The sequence below is a fragment of the Abrus precatorius genome, unplaced genomic scaffold (genome assembly GCF_003935025.1).
Source record: "Abrus precatorius isolate BTA unplaced genomic scaffold, Abrus_2018 Scaffold2, whole genome shotgun sequence".
Lineage (NCBI taxonomy): Eukaryota > Viridiplantae > Streptophyta > Magnoliopsida > Fabales > Fabaceae > Abrus > Abrus precatorius.
The window spans coordinates 32,364,643-32,383,952 of NW_020874362.1; the positions used below are offsets into that span (position 1 = coordinate 32,364,643).

A 19,310-nucleotide genomic window follows, 5' to 3' on the forward strand; every position below is an offset into this window, starting at 1 on the left:
AGAATAGAGGAAAGGATAATTGATTTATATATATAAATTAGGAGTACTTATTCTTAAATTTGAATATTTTTTAAAAATATTTTTGAAATAAAAAATTTAAAAATTAATTTTTTTATATTATATGTTGAACTTTTTAATTTAACATTGATTGAATGTAGAATGAAGGAAAACAAAAATTAATGTAAAAGAAAGGGTAGGTACTCCTGCAGAGGGCAAAGGCGGCTTCTTCAAATGACTAGACAGTGTTTTCACTCAAAGTCAATCTTTCCCACTCTGTCATCCTCTTTCCTCTGTCCTTCCCCTCTCTCTCTCACTCTTCCCAAAGTCACAAATTTTTCTTCCCCTATATATTGCATCCCCACATTCCAACCGACACCCATTTTCCACTCTCACGAATCGGTTTCACACTCTCAGTGAAAGCGAAACAGAACACAGAAACTAAGATGGAGGTGGAAGTGGTGTTACCAATGGCTGCTCCGGTCGACTTCAACTTCGACAGCAATTGTTCCTCTCCATACATCACCGCTCCTTCAAGCCCTCAACGCTTTGGCAACTTCTTCTTCAGTGCCCCCACCAGCCCCACACGTGGCGCTTCCTCCTTCTTCAACGACTTTCCCTCTTCCCCGGTTTCCTCTGTTCCTTTTCACTGGGAACAAAAACCTGGTGTCCCCAAATCCAATGCAAATGACGATGATTTCGAGTTTAATTTCAGTGGCCACCTCGATAGACCTTCTCTCTCCGCCGATGAACTCTTCGATGGCGGAAAGATCCGTCCCCTAAAACCACCGCCGCGGCTGCAATCCCCTGAATCTCTTTCCCCGGCGACATCTCCTAGATCAAAAATATCGCAGGGGAAGAAAACGGGTCAGAGAGACTTGGACTTCGACCCATTTACAGCAGCAATGAAAGAAACTCGGAGAAGAGAAGAGAAAGAAGAGGAAGCGAAAGAAGAAAAGAGAGGGAGAGAAAGGGTTTCGGGTTCTGGTCGTAAAGGAAGTAGGTCGTTGTCCCCTTTGAGGATCTCCGACATAGTGTGTGACGCCGAGGACAAAGGTGTTTCTTCCTCCTCAAGCAACCCCAAACCCTTCTTCTTGTCTTCGATTCCTTTCACCAAAGGGTACCGTAAATGGAGGCTCAGGGATTTTCTTCTCTTCCGTAGTGCTTCCGAGGGAAGAGCCACCGACAAGGACCCTCTTAGGAAATACGTTGTTTTGTCCAAAAAGGGTGTGGACGAGGATGTTCGTAACGCCAGCTTCCGGTCCACGGAGAGTTCCGGTTCTGCGTCAAGACGGCGTGGTCCTGTCTCGGCCCATGAACTGCATTACACGGTGAACCGGGCTGCTTCTGAGGAGATGAAGAAGAAAACTTTCTTGCCTTATAAGCAGGGTTTGTTGGGCTGCTTGGGCTTTAACCCTGGCATGCATCACATTTCTAAGGGAATTGGCTCTTTGACACGTTCATAAACCGTAATCCAGATATCTCATTTGGATCTTGTTCTCTTCTCCACCTTTTATTTTTCTTTTGGGGTTTGTGGTTAATTAGCTTTGATACTGCGGCCACATATGTTCTTCTCATTTTCATATTGTTGTCTCTCCATATACACACAAAAGAGACTGAAATTTATATGAAAATAATTGTACCATTTACATGAACATATATGATACATTACGTACACATGGCTACACGTATTTTGCTTTGCTATTTCATATTTTGAAGAATACCATGTTAGCTATTTGATTAGTGAGGATTGAGTGTGTTTTAAGATGTTTGCGTGTGTTAGTACGCTTGTTTTCGGAAGGAGAGAAGAGGTACTGTTTAGATACCAGGGAGTTAGTGCAGTTTCGTGTGGGTTATGTTCTGAATCATAAGGGAGCCTTGTCTCCAAGTTCATGAAGCTGAGCTATTACCCTGAATAATTCCAGTACTGTTGGTGGATTGCTGGTTGGGTGAAAGGTAGGAGAATGATAACAGAACATGCTTAGCTAAGAGAATCAAGAAAAATCATCAAAAGTATGAGCATGACATAAGAAAAGGAGGAGGCTTTTGGTCCATTAATAATCATTAGGCTATGGAAACATGATGGCGACGGTGTTGTCCAGTGTGTAAAATGTGTGCTGTTGAAATGGGCACCCACAATGAAATTAAAGGGACAACAAAACAAAAGGATTTTAAGATACCAAACCTGTGATTATTTGTCGATCATCACAAACTGCAATGATGACCGATTGACAACATTCCTGTAATTAGAATTAGAAAGCCTGATTTTGTGGCGTGTCTCGAATATACCCTCCAACTCCTTTCTCCCCCACACGATTCTACTCGATATATTATGCATAGATAAAATCATGCAATACAAAAGGTGATGTCACTTTGGCAGTTAACTTCCGTTCAGAAACGATAATATTAAGTGATTTTACTGGAGGCTAAGGCTAATCTTAGGGAAATTATTTTATATAATTTCGGGGGATATTTAGTATTTTTTTTTTTTAAGATATGTGTATATAAAAAAAAATATTAACATGGTTGAACATATAAAATGTAAAATCCAGGAAAGCAAGTCAGAAACATGCAAGAAATTTCTTCCGACCATTAAGCAGTTCTAAAACTTGTGACATTAACATGATCTGTGTACCGTATGACCAATGTCCCACGTGAGCTGCTCCCAGCTGAGTCCTAGCCTTAGCATACTAATAAACTAGTAATTTTTACATGAGCATAAAACTAATAATTTTTTTATATTGCACGAATATTATTAAATTGAATAATTTTTAAAATCAATAATTTAAAATATGTTACATAACTATTTTTAAATTCAATAAATATTATAATAGTTTGTAATAAATATGTTATTATATTATATAAAATTAAAATGAATTGTGAAAACACATTTATATAATATTAAGTTAAAATAAATAAATAATACATAAAATACAAAAACTATTTAACATGACAAAAGATAATTTTTAAGAATATTTTTATAACAAATAAATATTCACATTTTGTTTTGTATATACATAGAGGATGATTAGCTAAAACAGAGCACACCGTGCAAAACGTTGTAAATGATCTACCAGGTTTTAAAATAACTACTCAAGTAAATAACTTAAACAAACTCATAATTAAAGTAAAATTCCAAGTACTTACATGCCCAAGCTTTAAAACTTTTGAGGGGGTGGAGGTGGGGATGTGCTTACATATTAGAAATATGTGATTATTCATGTATGGTACTTAACAATTCATTCCGAGTTCATTTTAAAAATTCAATGATGAAGTACGTTATTACCACAGTTGAGTTGAAAAATCAATATAGCATGCTGTAATGAGTAGATTCGATCATAAGATATTTTCCATCAAAAGGGAGAAAAGAAAAGGACAGAGGTCGGTTTCTATACATGCATGCATGTTCATGTGGTTACGCAGTGCTTTAAGAGAAAAGAAAAAGAAAAGAAAGCAAATGTTTTTAGGAAAAAGAATGTGAGAGACGACCAGCCACTGAGCCAAGCCATGCATGCAAAGGTCTTTATATAAAGGGAACTTCTGTCCATTGAAGGGGAAACCCATATGATTATGAAGCTCCGTAATATGTTATCTACTTCCCTTTTTCACGTCTAATTTATTATTTGCCACTTTGAAGTGTACAATATATACAAGATACATAATATCGGAGCAAAAGTGACCATAACGCATCGTATGACACGTTACTGCTGAACATTTATGCTCATTTTCTTTGCTGGTTGGCAATAGTACAACAATAATACTGACACTACGGTGAATTGTACTGCGCCTATAATTAATTTATAGAGTTGAAAAATATTATCGGAGCGGGTAAAAGGAACTCGTTAGCTAATTCATCATCAAAATCGATTTGACTTTCATTCAGTCGCAAGATTATGACTAGCGCGCACTATACTCGTTTACAAGAAATTCTTTCATCGTTTCGTTAATTTGCTTGAACTATTATATAACTCAAGGCACTAGCTTGGCGTGAGAAAAAAAATGAGAAGTTAACATATCAGTAAATTACACTTTTCTCTTTTATAATGTTATACTTTTCAATTTATTTCGTGATTCTTTTTATCACTAAATATACGTGAAGTTTAGGTTAAAATAAAAAATGTTATACAGTTAAATTTTTGACTAATAAATCTAAAATCGTAATTAAGCAAAGTTAACAGAGTTTTGATAACTTTTGCTTTAAACTAAATTTCAAGCGATGAACAAGTTTAGGAGATTAAAACTATATATAAAGAGGTAAGGTATAGCAAAGCCGTTAAGAGAGACATTTATACTATTCGACCGTATTATAAGTAAGACCATGTTTTATAAAAATAAGTAAATAAAGGGGAAAAAAAAGAGAGGGTAGCAACAGACTTAGCCAAAGTAACAGAATTATGGATGATTAGTATATAACAATTTTAACCTCTTTTACTAGTGATCCAGAGTTTACATAAAATACAAACAGTATTAAAAGGTCAATTTTTTTTAATCGAAGGTTTATAATTTTGTTCGTTAAAAATTGTAGTGTCTATTTTTGTAATTTTATCCAGTTAAATATTATAAATAATAAATTTATAGTAAACATTTGTAAATGTATGCTAGATGTGTTAAATTAAGTTAAAGTTGTGTGTTTTTTTTAGGTAAATGTTTATAGAAATAATGAATTCAGATGACTCGTTTGTTTGCTTCCAATAGTTACACTAACACTTACATATTAAAAAAAAGTAGACGCAAATTTATTTAATTTAAAAAATATATATTTATATATATATATATGTGTGATTTATTTATTTTAAAATGTCATCGGAAAACCATTGTTATGATATTCTATTTTTTATATATTTCTTTTACATTCTTTAAAACATGTAATAAAATAATGAGTAATTAATAAGTGATTTTTATGGATTTTATCGTTATTTTTTTATTTTAAAAATCAAAATAAATACTTTGAAAATATAAAGGAATTTAGAGTGTATATAATTAAGATTTGATATGAAACAAGAAATTATAATATCAAAAAGTTTAAAAGTAATTCAAAATTAAAATTTGATAATAAAGGAAAATTCAATGTTTAAATGAAATATTAACACAAATTGGAAAAGATAATTATTTGAGAAAAAATAATTATATGTTAATTATTTTCTAAAATCAACCATTCTCTTATGTTATATTTCTATTTCGTGGTAATATTTATCTTTTCCATACATTATTGTAGGAATGAGTAGATTTATTTTATTTTTGCTGTGTTATTGTGTTTATGAAAACATGTGCCAAGGCCCTTAGAAACAAAAACTACAAATTTGTGTTACTAAATGCATTTGATGTAAATATATACTGAAAGGGCCACGTTGACAGCAGCTGCAGTTGGCAGGTTAATCTTATTTGCATGATCCTCCCTTCACTGATAGTTTAATTTTGCAATCAGTTAGCGATTTGTATGTTTCAGGTGTTTGAATTTATGTTATCCGACTATAGACCCTAAAGAAGAAGGAGGAGAAGAAGAAGAAGAGAATAGATATATTTGTATTGCATACCAGTATCATAGTTTTATATAATAATAATGGTTTTAGTCTATTATTTGTTTGACTGAATGGATCTTTGACTTTACCTTTTAGAGTACTGCCAGTCAAAATTGCTAAATTTTGAACAAATCTAGCTGTGCATTCTGCATATGTATGTTTATTTCTCTTTATAAATCAAATTATTAATGATTTAGAACAAAAGCATCTAAATATTATATAATTTGATTCATTTCAAACCTATTCATTTTTAGTTAGTGATATTAACAGTGGTCACAATTATTGGTTTTTAAAATATGTTAAATTAAGAATTTGCATGGGCAACTTAGATTCTTACCCACTATGGTGACATGTATTTATTTATTCATTTTAATCAATGAAATTGTAGTAAAGTGCATAATTTTAGAAGTTTGTGAATTATTCTGTACATTTTGAAAGTAACTTAACAAAGCATATATAAGACAAGATATAGGAATGGTTTACAGTCTTCCCTTCTTAAAATAAAATAAAATAAATACAAGCAAAAAATCAAAAGTTTTATACTGCTGTGAAAAAATTATAATATAGTATACAATTCGAATGAATGTGAGCAAAGTGTTTATTTTTTTTACCATCTTTTATTATATTTATTATGTTTAAAATAATATATTATTAATATTTCTGTAATTAAAACACTCATGATTGAAAATACAGTTTTTATTTTAAAAAATTAAACTGAAGAATTTAAATTTATAAAATATGTATAATATTATATCATAGTTTTACACGTATGGCCTGTGCTACTAACTACAAGTAGTTTACATAATAAAGGGTCACTTGAGAAACGTGGTCCTACGGAGACAAGCGTCACTATCAGCCGAAATTATTGACTCATCATCATTTTAAATTTAGAAATTAATGTAGATGACAAGTCGTGGCACATGCACATTTTTATTTGTTTTGCTGTTTTAAAACAATAAATGTAAAACAAACGTGAATTGAAAAGCATCAATAAGTTCCTTTTAAAACTAATGTAAGCCATTGTTGAACAAATTTCAAGTTAATTAAACGTCTGGTGATTACTATTATTTTTTTTTTTATAAGCAAACGTTTTATTGTTTTGTCAGTTATTTTTAATTTCCTAATATGTAAAAAGGAAAATATGCACTTACTCCAAAAATAAGTCTTGAATGACTTATTTCACTTAATAATATTTTTAGACATTAAAATTTTCAATATAACAGTTGAATTAATAGTTTATAAAATTTTATATCACTTAAAAATTATTTAATATTTTATCAAACAATTTTATATTAACATACAAAATGCTTTATAGAATATAAGAAAATATCAATAATAAAATTATATGTCCATGAATGTTCAATTTATTTAAAATTTAATAAATATGATAATCAAACTAATATTACATAATTTAATAATTAAATTAATGATATTTAATTTATAAAACATTATTAAATAAAGAAAGTAATGAAGACTTATTTTTAGGAGAGAATAATTTAAATATGGTATATGATATGTAATTGTTCAGAAACATGGTGTTTTTTTTTTTTAAAAAAATTACCTACACATAATGTTTTAAAAATTGTCAAAGGCGATATTTTCATGAACAATTGTTGTTGTAAAATGCTCATGTTAGACTTTCACACATTTTTTTTTATCTTTGCAAAAGATGTTAAATGGTGATTTTTTGTTTAGGAAATTTTTGCATGCACTAGTCTTGTTGTTACTGATCTCTGAAGGTCAAATCTTGTCACTCTAAAGCTAAGTGAAATTACTAATAACAATGGCAACCTTTGATAATGATAGACATGCAATGTAAATCATAGAATTGTTTCTTGTTACATCAATTTTTGTACCTTTCTGTCTAACACTATTTTTAGATTTGCTTCTTGTACCTTATTATTTTCTTGATAAACGTTAATTGAAATTTCTTTTGAAAACAACATAAGTTTTAATGAGAGAAGTTAAAAGGATGACCGTGCTAATATATTTATAATATATATTAAATATCATTATTATTAGTTATTAAAATTGTATGATATTATATGAAACTTTCAAATATCAAAATTAGACAACAATACGTAATATTTTCTATTATTTTTAGAAATTAAACTATAAAATATTAATTAAGTATTTAATTCTTCAAACGATATTGCATGAAATATATATATATATATATATATATATATATATATATATTACATGTAAATGTTACACCTTCACACATGTTTGTAAAAATTTTATTATTAAAATATATTACTATTATTACACTCATTTTTTTTTTCTTAAAACACAAATGAATAGAACTAAAAAATGATTCTAAAAATTTTACTTACAATTTACTATCAACAAGAAATACAATTTTTATAGCTTTAACAATAAAAAATTGTCAAAAAAGATAATTTTTTTTAAAACACCGATGACGATTTTATATTACCTATGACATTTTTTTTAATTATTTAATAGGGTAAAAGGTAGCTAACAAGTACTTTTAATTGTTAGAAAATATTTTTTCTATAGTTGTTAATGACAATTTTTGATTGGCATAAATAATTTTTAGTAAATTAAAAAAATCATTAAAGAAACTTATTTTAAAATAGTATATTTGTTTCTCTATAAATAATATTATTATATGTGATGCAACAGTAATCGATGGAATATTTAAGGCAATCGAATATAAAAGTTATTTTTTTTATATATATTTCAGTTTGCAAAATTCAATTAGAATTATATATTTATTGAGTACAAAGGGTAGTCAAATAGAGTTCTGCTGTACACCCCTGTTCCTAACCAACTCAAGTGAATCACAAACCAAATATCCAATTCCCTGACCTACAAAACCGAGTTAATATGTACTTGGCATTCTACATAAGAAATCCAAACTGAATAGAGAATTAACCGCAGATAACCTACTTTGTAATAACCCAAGCACAATAGTTGCAAAAATTTTAGTACAAATGATTTTATACTCTAACTACAACTTACGGGAGAAAGTTGAAAATGATGCCATTCATTTAATGGGAAATTATCATAATAGTCAATATAGCATTGGAAATCATAGGGGTTATTGTTGTTTTGGAAACATTAAGGTATTAGGAAATAGTTTCATTTTATTTTGTTTTAAAGTAAATACAGGTAATCAAATTCTCTAACAAATACATTCCCAGTCAATTTTATTTTATTTCACATTGTTACCTCCAAAATATTATTATATTTACATGGATTTTACTAGTCAGGACTTATTATGTAGTATCATAATAGACCAACCTTCAATAGGATTTTTTATTATGAAGGAAGTCGTCATAATTTGTGTATGGGAATGCAAAAAGTAAGAAAATAATGCATTAGATTAATTGTGAAAATTATATAAAATAAATTTGGGTCAATTAAGTTTGGGAGGCTATGAAGATCCATAAGAATTTAAAGTGGGGTGCAGTTGAGAGAAGAAGCGACCAAGTTCGACCTGAGAGTGAGAGGTATACATTTCATGTGTTTGATTTGATGTCAAGTAAGTGCACTTAAATCTCTTCAAAAATCAAAGGAATTTTTTTATTTTTACAATTAAATTAGGGCAACTTTAAATTCTTTTTGTTTAATTTTGAGAGAATTCTTTTAAAATACGTATGACAAAATAAAAAAGTATTTAAAAATAGAAATAGTTATATATAAAAATTATCTTTTAAATATTAAATAAGATAATTGAAATTCAAAACCCTTTTGGAAGCAGAGCAGAGATAATTCTCAGATGAGAGAGAGACATAGAACTAGCTTGCTTTCTTTTTTTCTCGTCAAGAACGGACGGTTATGTGCTTTTTTGTTCCACAGGATGCGTTAAAAGGGCCTATTTTAATGAAACCTTGGGCTTTACAGTTGGATTGCTGGCCCTGGCCCAGTCTAAGTTGTCGTTGGAGTTAAACTCATCGTACTTGGGCTTGTTGGATTTTCTTCTCAAAACAAGACCTTTGCTTAAAACAAAAATCAACAACAGAAAAAAAAAATCACAAACACAAAAAATTGTATTTCTGCTTAAAAAAAAGTAAAGAAATCGATGCAATATTTATGTGTCTATAATTTTAGAAATAAAAAAAAAGATAAACCCTCATTTTAGACTGAAGTTAAAAATTTAATTCTTAAAAATAATAAACGTCAATCACTTTAGTCTGTGATGTAGAGATATTAAAAATAAGTAATTAATTATTGATTTGTTATATTAAGTAGTATGTAAATGTAAACTTCAAATGATATTTTTTCTTCTTTTTAAAACTCTAAATTAAACTTTGAAAAGAGGAGAAAAAAGTCAAAACAATATCGTTTTTTAATAGAAGGTGATGGTTGATAATACTTTAACATCAAAGAAGAAGATCTTTCTTCACTTTGATTTGCATGCATATTTATATTCTCAATTTCTACAAATGGATTTTTTAAAGTAGAGACTTTTTTTTTTTATTTATATTTTTTCCCCTTATTTTGATCATTTTGCTTCTCTAGCTTTAAAACATCTTTTGTAATGGTAGGGTTCAACACCACGTTGTGTTTTTGTTTGTAATGATTTTGCTCTATCCAAAACATCTCATTTGGACAATACTCTTTCTTTATCTTCTCTAAATCTATTTATATGAGCATAAATATAACTTGAATTGTGTTCATAAATAGAGTATAAAATCATGAGATTATGCAATTTTAACATTATATTCTACAACTATAAGAGAAACAATATCACCATTAGTATATTTAATAATGAGATTTTTGAAATTATGGAGCCAAACTATGTTGTCAGCAAAAAAGAAAAAGCATTAGAAGATATGAAAGAGTAATATTTTGAGATTTGAAATAACTTTATGAAAGAAGAAAATTATAAATAAAAGAAGAAGAAGATGCATTTAAGAGAGTAGTATTTGACCCCAAATAAGTAAAAGAAAATTTAAAAAAGATTGTCATTTGGGTGGGTAATGTAAAATTATTAATTATCAGTTTTAGAGACTAAAATTTTAAAATTTAAATTTAAAAAACTTATTTAACCAATCTTTACATATTTTAAAGAATAAAGTGAATTTTACTAAAAAAAATGATAAAAAAACTTATGAGTATGGAGTAGTATTACCCAATTTAATTTTAAGGTAAATTAACAAGATGTTTAAAGATAAACGTAAATATGAAATATTTACCTGGGTTGAGTTTGGGTCCATAGCTTTTGAGGGTGTTTTAAAGATAAACGTAAATATGATGGAAGGAAGTGGGGACTGAAGTGAAGTGAGAAGTGATCGGTTACCACTGAGGAGGAGCAGCGGCACATAAGTGTGGATTATTGAAAGGGGATCTTGATTTGAATGTGGAAGAAGTTGGAGTTGTGATTAGATTAGGGTTTACAGAGAGAGAGAGAGAGAGGAAGGAATGGATGAATCGTTCCTTGTAATGCTATTGAATTTCCTACACCTACACAACTCCCTCGACCCCACAACCTCCCTCCTCTCCGACGCATTCTCAACAACAGCCACCGCATCCCCCTCCTCCGCCACCTCCCCAACCTCCCTCCTCTACTCCTCCTCCGTCGCCCCACTCCTCTTCTTCACAATCGCCTCCGTCCTCTCCTACGTAGCATCCACCCGCCCCTCTTCCTCATCATCAACCAACACCACCACCCCTCCGCCTCACCCCAACGCCTCCGACTACTCCGTCTCGGCCTTCCGCGCCCTCTCCACGGAACACATATGGTCCCTCGAAGCACCCCTACGGGACGCCCACTGGCGATCCCTCTACGGCCTCTCCTACCCAGTCTTCACAACCGTCGTCGACAAACTCAAACCCCACATCGCCCTGTCCAACCTCTCCCTCCCCTCCGACTACGCCGTCGCCATGGTCCTCTCTCGCCTCGCCCACGGCCTCTCCGCCAAAACCATCGCCTCTCGCTACTCCCTCGACCCTTACCTCGTCTCCAAAATCACTAACATGGTCACGCGCCTACTCGCCACCAAACTCTACCCCGAATTCATCAAAATCCCCGTGGGTCGCCGCCGCCTCGTCGAAACCACCCAAGCCTTCGAAGAACTCACCTCTCTCCCCAACATGTGCGGCGCCATCGACGCCACCCCCGTCAAGCTCCGTTCCACTCCTAACCCTAACCCTAACACCTACCGTTGCCGCTACGGCTACCCCTCCGTCCTCCTCCAGGTCGTTTCCGACCACAAGAAGATCTTCTGGGACGTCTGCGTGAAGGCTCCCGGCGGCACCGACGACGCTACTCATTTCAGGGACAGTCTCCTCTACCACCGCCTCACTTCCGGCGACGTGGTTTGGGATAAGGTTATCAACGTTCGGAGCCACCCTGTTCGGCCTTACGTGGTTGGGGACTGGTGTTTCCCTCTGTTGCCGTTTTTGCTGACGCCGTTTTCTCCCAGTGGGATGGGCACGCCCGCGCAGAACCTGTTCGATGGAATGCTTATGAAGGGAAGGTCGGTGGTGGTGGAAGCCATTTCGTTGCTGAAAGGAAGGTGGAAAATCCTTCAGAATCTGAACGTGGGGATCCATCACGCCCCCCAAACCATCGTGGCTTGTTGTGTTTTGCATAATCTGTGTCAGATTGCGAGGGAACCCGAACCCGAGCTTTGGAAGGAGCCTGATGAGAGTGGACCTCAACCCAGAGTGCTGGACACCGAGAAATCTTTTTATTACTTTGGAGAAAGCTTGAGGCAAGCCCTCGCTGATGATTTACACCAAAAGCTTTCTTCCAGATAGTACTTTCTTAATTCCTTTGCTATACTGGAAAGGGTTGGTGAAACTGACACAACCACCTCGTATTGTAGACTCTGTTTTATCAGGATAATATTAGTTTTCAATAATTTCTTAGCTTCTAACATTGTATTTACATGAAATGTTTCGGACTAGTTTTACTCTTTCTGATGCCTGTTCTTTAATGTTCTCGAAGGTAGGTTATGAGTTAACAAGTACTTACTGTTCTCGTGTTATTGTGAATGGAAAATCTGCAGCCCCTTTAGTAGCAGCATTACAATTCAATTGACTACTGCTTCAATGTTCTGTTAAAAGCATCGCTGCATATTTCACAACATTTGAAAAGGATTAGACAATTTTTTAATCTAAACTTAGGAGTTGTGTAGTTTGCTTTTTGATATGCAGCATCTGAGATGAAATCTATTAGCAGCTTAACAAAATTATGGACTGCTGCCTCAATGTTTACACGTTCCAATGTAATATTCATCTGATGCTCGCTTCAGTCTGGCTCCATATAGCCATTGGTTAGGAATATTAGCGGCATTTGTTGGCTGTGCAAACTATATAAGTTTTGAGGTGTTTTGGTTTTCATATGTATTTTTTTCATCAATAAGATACCATTCTTCATACTCTTTCAGTTCAGACGCAGTAAGTTCTACAAACTGGTACGGAAGCGAAAGGAAAACTAAAGGGAAAAGATAGTTCTAATAATAAAAATAAAACAAACACTGTTTTGAGCATATAAGTAAAGGAAAAATGGAAGTGGTTAGAATCAATGAGAGTTTCTGATTATATAGTCTAACATTTAAATCTTCTCGAGCTATTAATTAACAGCGCAATACTATACTTAAAAAATATATATATAAACTCATAAAATTATTTATTATTTGGAAGAAGGTATTAACGTTTTTATTTCTCGTATTTTTTATATCTTAACATTATATTCTAATAAGTAACACGAAAAAATTCAAATTCTATACACATTTCTAGTACAATTACAATCACGGAACCGCAACTCAGATTCGGTCAGGGTAACCAGAACTGTGTTTTTGAAAACCCGATTCTACCTAGGTAGTGGTAATGCTCAAGCTGGTGAGATCCGAGCGAAATCTTCTTGGAATTTAAAAACTATAACAAAGACGGGATCCGAATCACAAGCATGCAGAGCATGCACCATCTGCATCTTTGAGAATCGTGACCGAATAAAGACGTTATACCAACGATTAATCTTGCTTTACTATAAGTGTGACTAATTACAGAAATGCATATAGATGCTAGCTAACATCAAAGAACCTTGTAACATAAAATAAATTAAAAAACAAATATGGACTTCTTTGGTCTCTACTTTCTAGCAGCCAAATCCGCAATCAATCTCCACCAAATCGTTGTCATTGAGGAAAAGAAATTGATTGCAAAGTGTAAATTTCACACGCACCCACACACGAGTAAAAATTATAAGACTCGCAATCGCAAATGTAACGTGTATACAAAAGCATTCGTTAATACAGTGACAGGAAATTATTACCACCCATCGAGGCAAAGCTAATTCTAAATCTACAATTCATATCTTAATTCTTAACCCAAAGATCTGTAGACTATTTTACAATTTGTGCGCCTTCAAAAGAATCAGAGTTACATTTCATTATGAAACTGTACTGTAATGGGTTGTGCTTGCAAGAGCTTCAGATATTAAGGAGACAATCAACAGTTGCTGCACACAAGATAGAAATTCAAATATGGTTGAGAAAATTCAGCATATCCACGGCGGCTTTGCTTTACATTTTTATTGAACCTTTGCGAGGCTTCGGCTAGATACACCATGTAATAATTTGACAAATCCAAGAAAGCTTAACTTCCCATCAGTGTGGCGTATCCAATCATGAAGAACAACGTGAACAGGGATTGAAGGTCCAAGTCCAAGTTCCTAAAATAACGTTTTGAAGAAATATGATTTTGATTAGCCATATACTCATGAATCAAATGAACTAATAATTACAAATGCCTATGAATTCCTAAGATTAACAAATCACATCGCATGCAGTATATTCTTGAAGATCCAGTATTACTGCTGAGTAGCAGGTAAGTGCACATTCTTTCGGAGTTTAGATCTTATCCACATGAAGTGACAGAAATCACTAAAGTATATGTGCATTAGATTAAGCAAGAGATGTTATATGGTGCGGTTACTCTATTGTGTTTGGAAGTCCTTTGGGGCATTTGGTCGTAAGAGGCCTAGTATGGGAAAAGATTATGTTTGTTGTCTGGTCTCTTTGTGGCACTTCGACAATGGTTCTTATAGAGATTGGGCAGCTTTGCTAAACATTTTTGTTTCTTTGTTTCATTACTTTTCCTGCTAAGGACGATTTCTTATCCTATTTTCCTGGTACTTCCTCTACTTTCTGATAAATTTGCTTCACTGACCCCTCCCTCCTCCCTCCATGCGCCCCCCCCCCCCCCCCCCCAACACAGAAATAAAAAAGCTAGATTAAAACTTATGATCATTTAGTGCATTTGGTTCAGTTATTTTGAAGAAATTATTAATTTTACTAGCATTGAATTGTTCTTGAAAACTGTTTCATTATTTCCCTTGAAATTAGCTCATCCAAATGTGCTGTTATACACATGCTCATGCAAAACTCTCAGTTCTGAATGTGACATTAAATAAGAAAAAATTACTATGGATGAAGTCTTTTCAACTTACCGAAGCAAGTTCTTCAATGACAATAGCCCTGTTTCCATCTTTCTCAAAAAGTTCATATGCACATCGGGCATGTTGCTCCCATCGATCAAGGGCTTCAAGCTGATGTACACTTAATGCAGCTGCACAAAATTCTTCAAAATCCATCCTTCTATATTGTAATGAATTAAGCTGTTGCAAAAAGGGAAATGGACGGATCGTATGAGACAGTAACAAGTCATATTAACAAATATCTACATACACGGAACAAGGTATTATTACCGAGGAAAGAAAGTCAGGGATGCGAGACTCTTTCATGGCATCTGTTGCATGTTTCATCAAGGCCTGCCAAGAAAATACAAATTAGAAAAACTTGTAGCATCCAACAAAATGACAAATCTCATACATGTTGATGTAGCAACCAACCTTGGTAACATTCTCTAGAGATATGCTGCCATTTTTGCTTGGTTCTAGCAGTGCAAATTGCTCCCTCAGATAAAACAGTTCATCAGCTGTCAATGTCTTTGACAAGGCCTGCCAAAGAGACAAATATAAATTAACCAATACGATGAAAACTAAAAAGGTAATTTTAAGTATGAATTACATTCTAGGGTATCTAGGAAGTAATAGACTGGTGTCAGAACTTTCAATTCACTAGCAGCATGCATTCTTATAAGTTAGCTTGAAATATACAATGCAGCTACAAGAATATACAACTTTTTGTTTGGATGCCAATATTTTTAAGGAATATCAATCCCACAAGTTTACTGGAGGAAAATGAATAGAAAATACTTGTGGTCTGAAGATTATATATCCTTGCAAAAGAAACCCCAACTGAAGTTGAAATACTACATTCCCACAGGAAGCAAAGCAACCACAGGAAACTGATCCAATTTTTCTTTCAACAATAATATACGCACCCTTAAGGCAGCCTTGCGCAAGGATGATGATCTCATATAAACCTTCATGAGCTTAAATATTAAAATATCAAGTGGAACTTTTACATTATTGTAATTCCGTATCCATGGATGACCTGCATGCAGAAGATTATTGCAGGCATTTTAAAAAATGTCTTACAGGTAAATAGTTGATGCAATAGATAAAAAAAAAAAAAAAGAACTCACTTAGAGCCTGAGCAGCAGATATTCGCTTCCGTGGGTCCTTGTTCAACAAGCGTTTGACAAAATCTCTCGCTTCTGAAGATAAAGATGGCCATGGAGCTTCATCAAAGCTGGGATCAGCTTTCAAAACTGCCCTAAAAATACCAGACTCTGTTCGCGCCCAAAATGGGCGACTACCACATAATAGAATATATGCTATCACTCCTATACTCCATACGTCAGCCTCTGTGCTGTAAGATCTATGGAGTACTTCAGGGGCCACATAGTATGCACTTCCAACAATGTCATTAAGCCTTTCATCTGTAAGACATGATATAAGAAATAAGGATACTGCTAAACTCTCATGAGGCAAAATATACTACTACCAACTACCAAGTAAGGACTTGCAAAGGAAAACCTGGTCTGACAAAATCTGATAATCCAAAATCAATAGCTTTCAACTCAGAACTTTCATCCTTTGTAGTATACAAAAAGTTCTGAAAGGAAAAAAGCAAGGGGATTAGACAATATGCAATGATATCAAATCCATATCCAATGATTCAATTTAACATTGAATGTACTAGTTATGCATCATTTATAATCTGGCAAAACATTTTTTTCATGGAACTTTCTCTTCTATTATTTACTTATTTTTTAAATCCTAAAACCTAAATTGAATAAGCTAGCTCACATACTCATGGATTATATTGATCTACATACTGCAACTGAATGATGTTTGAAAAAATAAAATAAAAAATCAAACAAAACCGTTAAAAGGAAACAGAAAGACAAAATTAAACACTATCCAGAAATTCCAAAATCCAGTCAGCTAAGACAACCTAGTCTACCTGAAAATATAGCAGATTCAAAGGGTTTAACAATATGAAACAAATGTAAAGAAATATACTCACCTCTGGCTTAAGATCTCGGTGCACCACACCCTGAAGATGACAAAATGCAACGACATTTAGTATCTGTACCATGACAGCCTTTGCATCATCTTCAGAGTATTTCCCTCCTCTGAAGAAGAAATAAACCATATCGTTAGTTAGTGGTTCAATAGGTCAATTTATTATATGAAAAAGTGGTACTGCTGATGTCTTATGAATTACCTTGATAGTATCATATCTAAGAGCTCCCCACCTTCACATAACCTGAAATTTCAATATGATCGAGCTAATTACAAAAATGTTAAAAAAGCAAGAAAAAAAAATCTCATAAGCAATGGGCATTCTAACAGCCAAAAATAAATAAATTATAACCTAATACATCATACCAGTGTCAATAAAAAAATAGTATCTAAGGTTACAATAAATATTTTATTAGAAAAATAAAAAGTTTACTTATTATTAAAGTTTCACTTGGATGACCAGAGCACTGCTACCATATAATTTGAGGAAACAAATATCCCAAACTTACTCCATCACAATGTAGACATTATCTTGATCTTCAAATGCTTCATAGAACTGTACCAGATTGCTGTGTCCATTCAAAGCCCGCAAAATTTTTACCTCCCTTCTCACATCTTCAATCGCAATTGCTGTTGTCATCTGGAAACAAAGGGGAGAAGATGGAAACATAATTCTAATCTTCATCATTCAATGTGTCATATATATATAATCCCTGATGTAAAATTTAAAATTTGGTGCAAAGAAACTAAAATAAAATAACACCATGTGTGATAAAAGTCGTATGGGCAAAGGAAAAGTCCAACTTTTAGACATAAAGAACAACATCATCCATGGCAATTTTTCTCAATAACATTCCAAAAGTTTAATCAACATTTAGCAAACCAATAGAATGGTTACTCCATTTTCACCACCAAAAGACTGATAAACAAATGCTCCTACACTGACACTCCTTGAACTATACCCAAACTACCCACTCAAATAACCCTAAACAGCCAATCCTTACATATGAAGCACCAAAACAACATAAAAGCTCAAGCTTTGTCTAGAAAACGACCCAAATGAGTTGGAACTCCAAGCCAAATGCAACATTGCCGTGGGTAACAACTAACAAGTGATGCAGTGTGAGCAAATGTGTTAAGATACAAGTACAAGGTACAAGAGGAACTAATTAAGTTTAAGATTAACTAACCTTTGCTTTTGGGATAACCTTAACAGCCACTTGTTGACCCTTAAGTTCACCCTTCTTGAACCTAGCAGAACAAGTATACCCAAAATGTCCTCGACCCACTTCTTCCCCAACCTCTAACCTACTACTGAACTCTTTCGAGAACCCAAACCTCTTATCCAAATCCGCCGCATCACCACCACCCTCCTCCTCCGCCTCCTCCGGTATCGCTGCCGCAGCCTTCTTTCCCTGCCTCCTCGCCAGCACCGCCCTTATGTGCTTCGCCGGCGACGGCGGCGGAAAGGGTCGCCGGAAAAACCTTCTTGGCGTCGAGCTAGCGCTCCTGCTCCCTCCCGCCGGCGCCGGAGACTTCTTCAGGAAGTGAGCGGGGCTGGGGCTATAGAACGGGAAGAAAGGCGACTGTTTCCCGGCGATGACGTCATCTTTCCGGCGAGTGTTGTTGGCGTGGGGACTTAGTGGGGTTTTCGGGACCTGTGTTGGGTCGGCTTCGGTTTCTCGAAGCGCGTAAGGGTTCGGCTTCTGCGGCTTCGAAGTGCAAACCCCCATTGTTGAACGATCACAGAAGCTGCGTTACTGAATCATTGGTGATGCCATTGTGTGGGAATTTTTTGTGGGTGTTGTTCTTTTCTGCAAAAGATTCGAACTTTAAAGCGAGTTTTAAAAGGGGTGGAAGCTATGGGAGAGGTGGATTTGTTGGGGTAGAAGGTGGGAGAAGAAGCAGAAGAAGGGTAATCTCAAGGGACACGTGGCATGCACGTGAGCATTGGTTTTTGGGTGTTCATTGAATTGGGAAGTGAAGGTCTGAAATTGAATTACGAGGAGGATGATAATGAGAAGAGTGAAGCTTAGGTGGGAAGATGGCAAAGGGGGATTGTATTGTTTGTTGCCACAGGTTTGGAATTGGCTACATGTTGTTCCCCCTTTTTGACTGATCACCAACACTGCCGTACCAAGAGAAATATACCACTGGTATAGAAATTAAAATATATTAATAAGATAAGTTGTTATTGTCATAATTAATGCATGAGGCAAAGACAACAAAAACTGAAAAACAAACTAAAAAGGACCATTTATCATTATTAATATGTGTATATTGAATTGAATGGTTAAGAATTAATGAATATGAGAGCGAAATATAAATAATTAAAGATTAAGTTAATCATTAAATAATACTTTTTATTAAAAATTATATTT

At 33.8% G+C, this 19,310-nt stretch overlaps 3 protein-coding genes across 4 annotated transcripts; 2 read left to right on the forward strand and 1 right to left on the reverse strand.

The window, feature by feature from the left end:
• Positions 1-312: 312 nt before the first annotated feature.
• Positions 313-1,463, forward strand: LOC113859266. The gene has a single exon (XM_027492077.1). The coding sequence runs from the start codon at positions 444-446 to the stop codon at positions 1,461-1,463; it is 1,020 nt and encodes a 339-aa protein (XP_027347878.1). The 5' UTR covers positions 313-443.
• Positions 1,464-10,685: 9,222 nt separating this feature from the next.
• Positions 10,686-12,866, forward strand: LOC113858337 (protein ALP1-like). The gene has a single exon (XM_027490934.1). The coding sequence runs from the start codon at positions 10,908-10,910 to the stop codon at positions 12,246-12,248; it is 1,341 nt and encodes a 446-aa protein (XP_027346735.1). The 5' UTR covers positions 10,686-10,907; the 3' UTR covers positions 12,249-12,866.
• Positions 12,867-13,457: 591 nt separating this feature from the next.
• Positions 13,458-19,078, reverse strand: LOC113857701 (CDPK-related kinase 5). Of its 2 annotated transcripts, XM_027489839.1 has the most exons (12): positions 18,569-19,057; positions 18,120-18,538; positions 17,439-17,569; positions 17,132-17,173; positions 16,931-17,039; positions 16,438-16,516; positions 16,044-16,340; positions 15,840-15,952; positions 15,346-15,453; positions 15,202-15,264; positions 14,944-15,111; positions 13,458-14,166 (listed from the first exon to the last, which is right to left on the reverse strand). In XM_027489839.1, exons 1-12 carry the CDS (start codon positions 18,660-18,662, stop codon positions 14,026-14,028), a joined length of 1,764 nt encoding a protein of 587 aa, XP_027345640.1. In that variant the 5' UTR covers positions 18,663-19,057; the 3' UTR covers positions 13,458-14,025. The 2 variants fall into 2 exon arrangements, with proteins under 2 accessions (XP_027345640.1, XP_027345639.1); XM_027489838.1 differs by having other exon boundaries at positions 18,120-19,078.
• Positions 19,079-19,310: the final 232 nt, after the last annotated feature.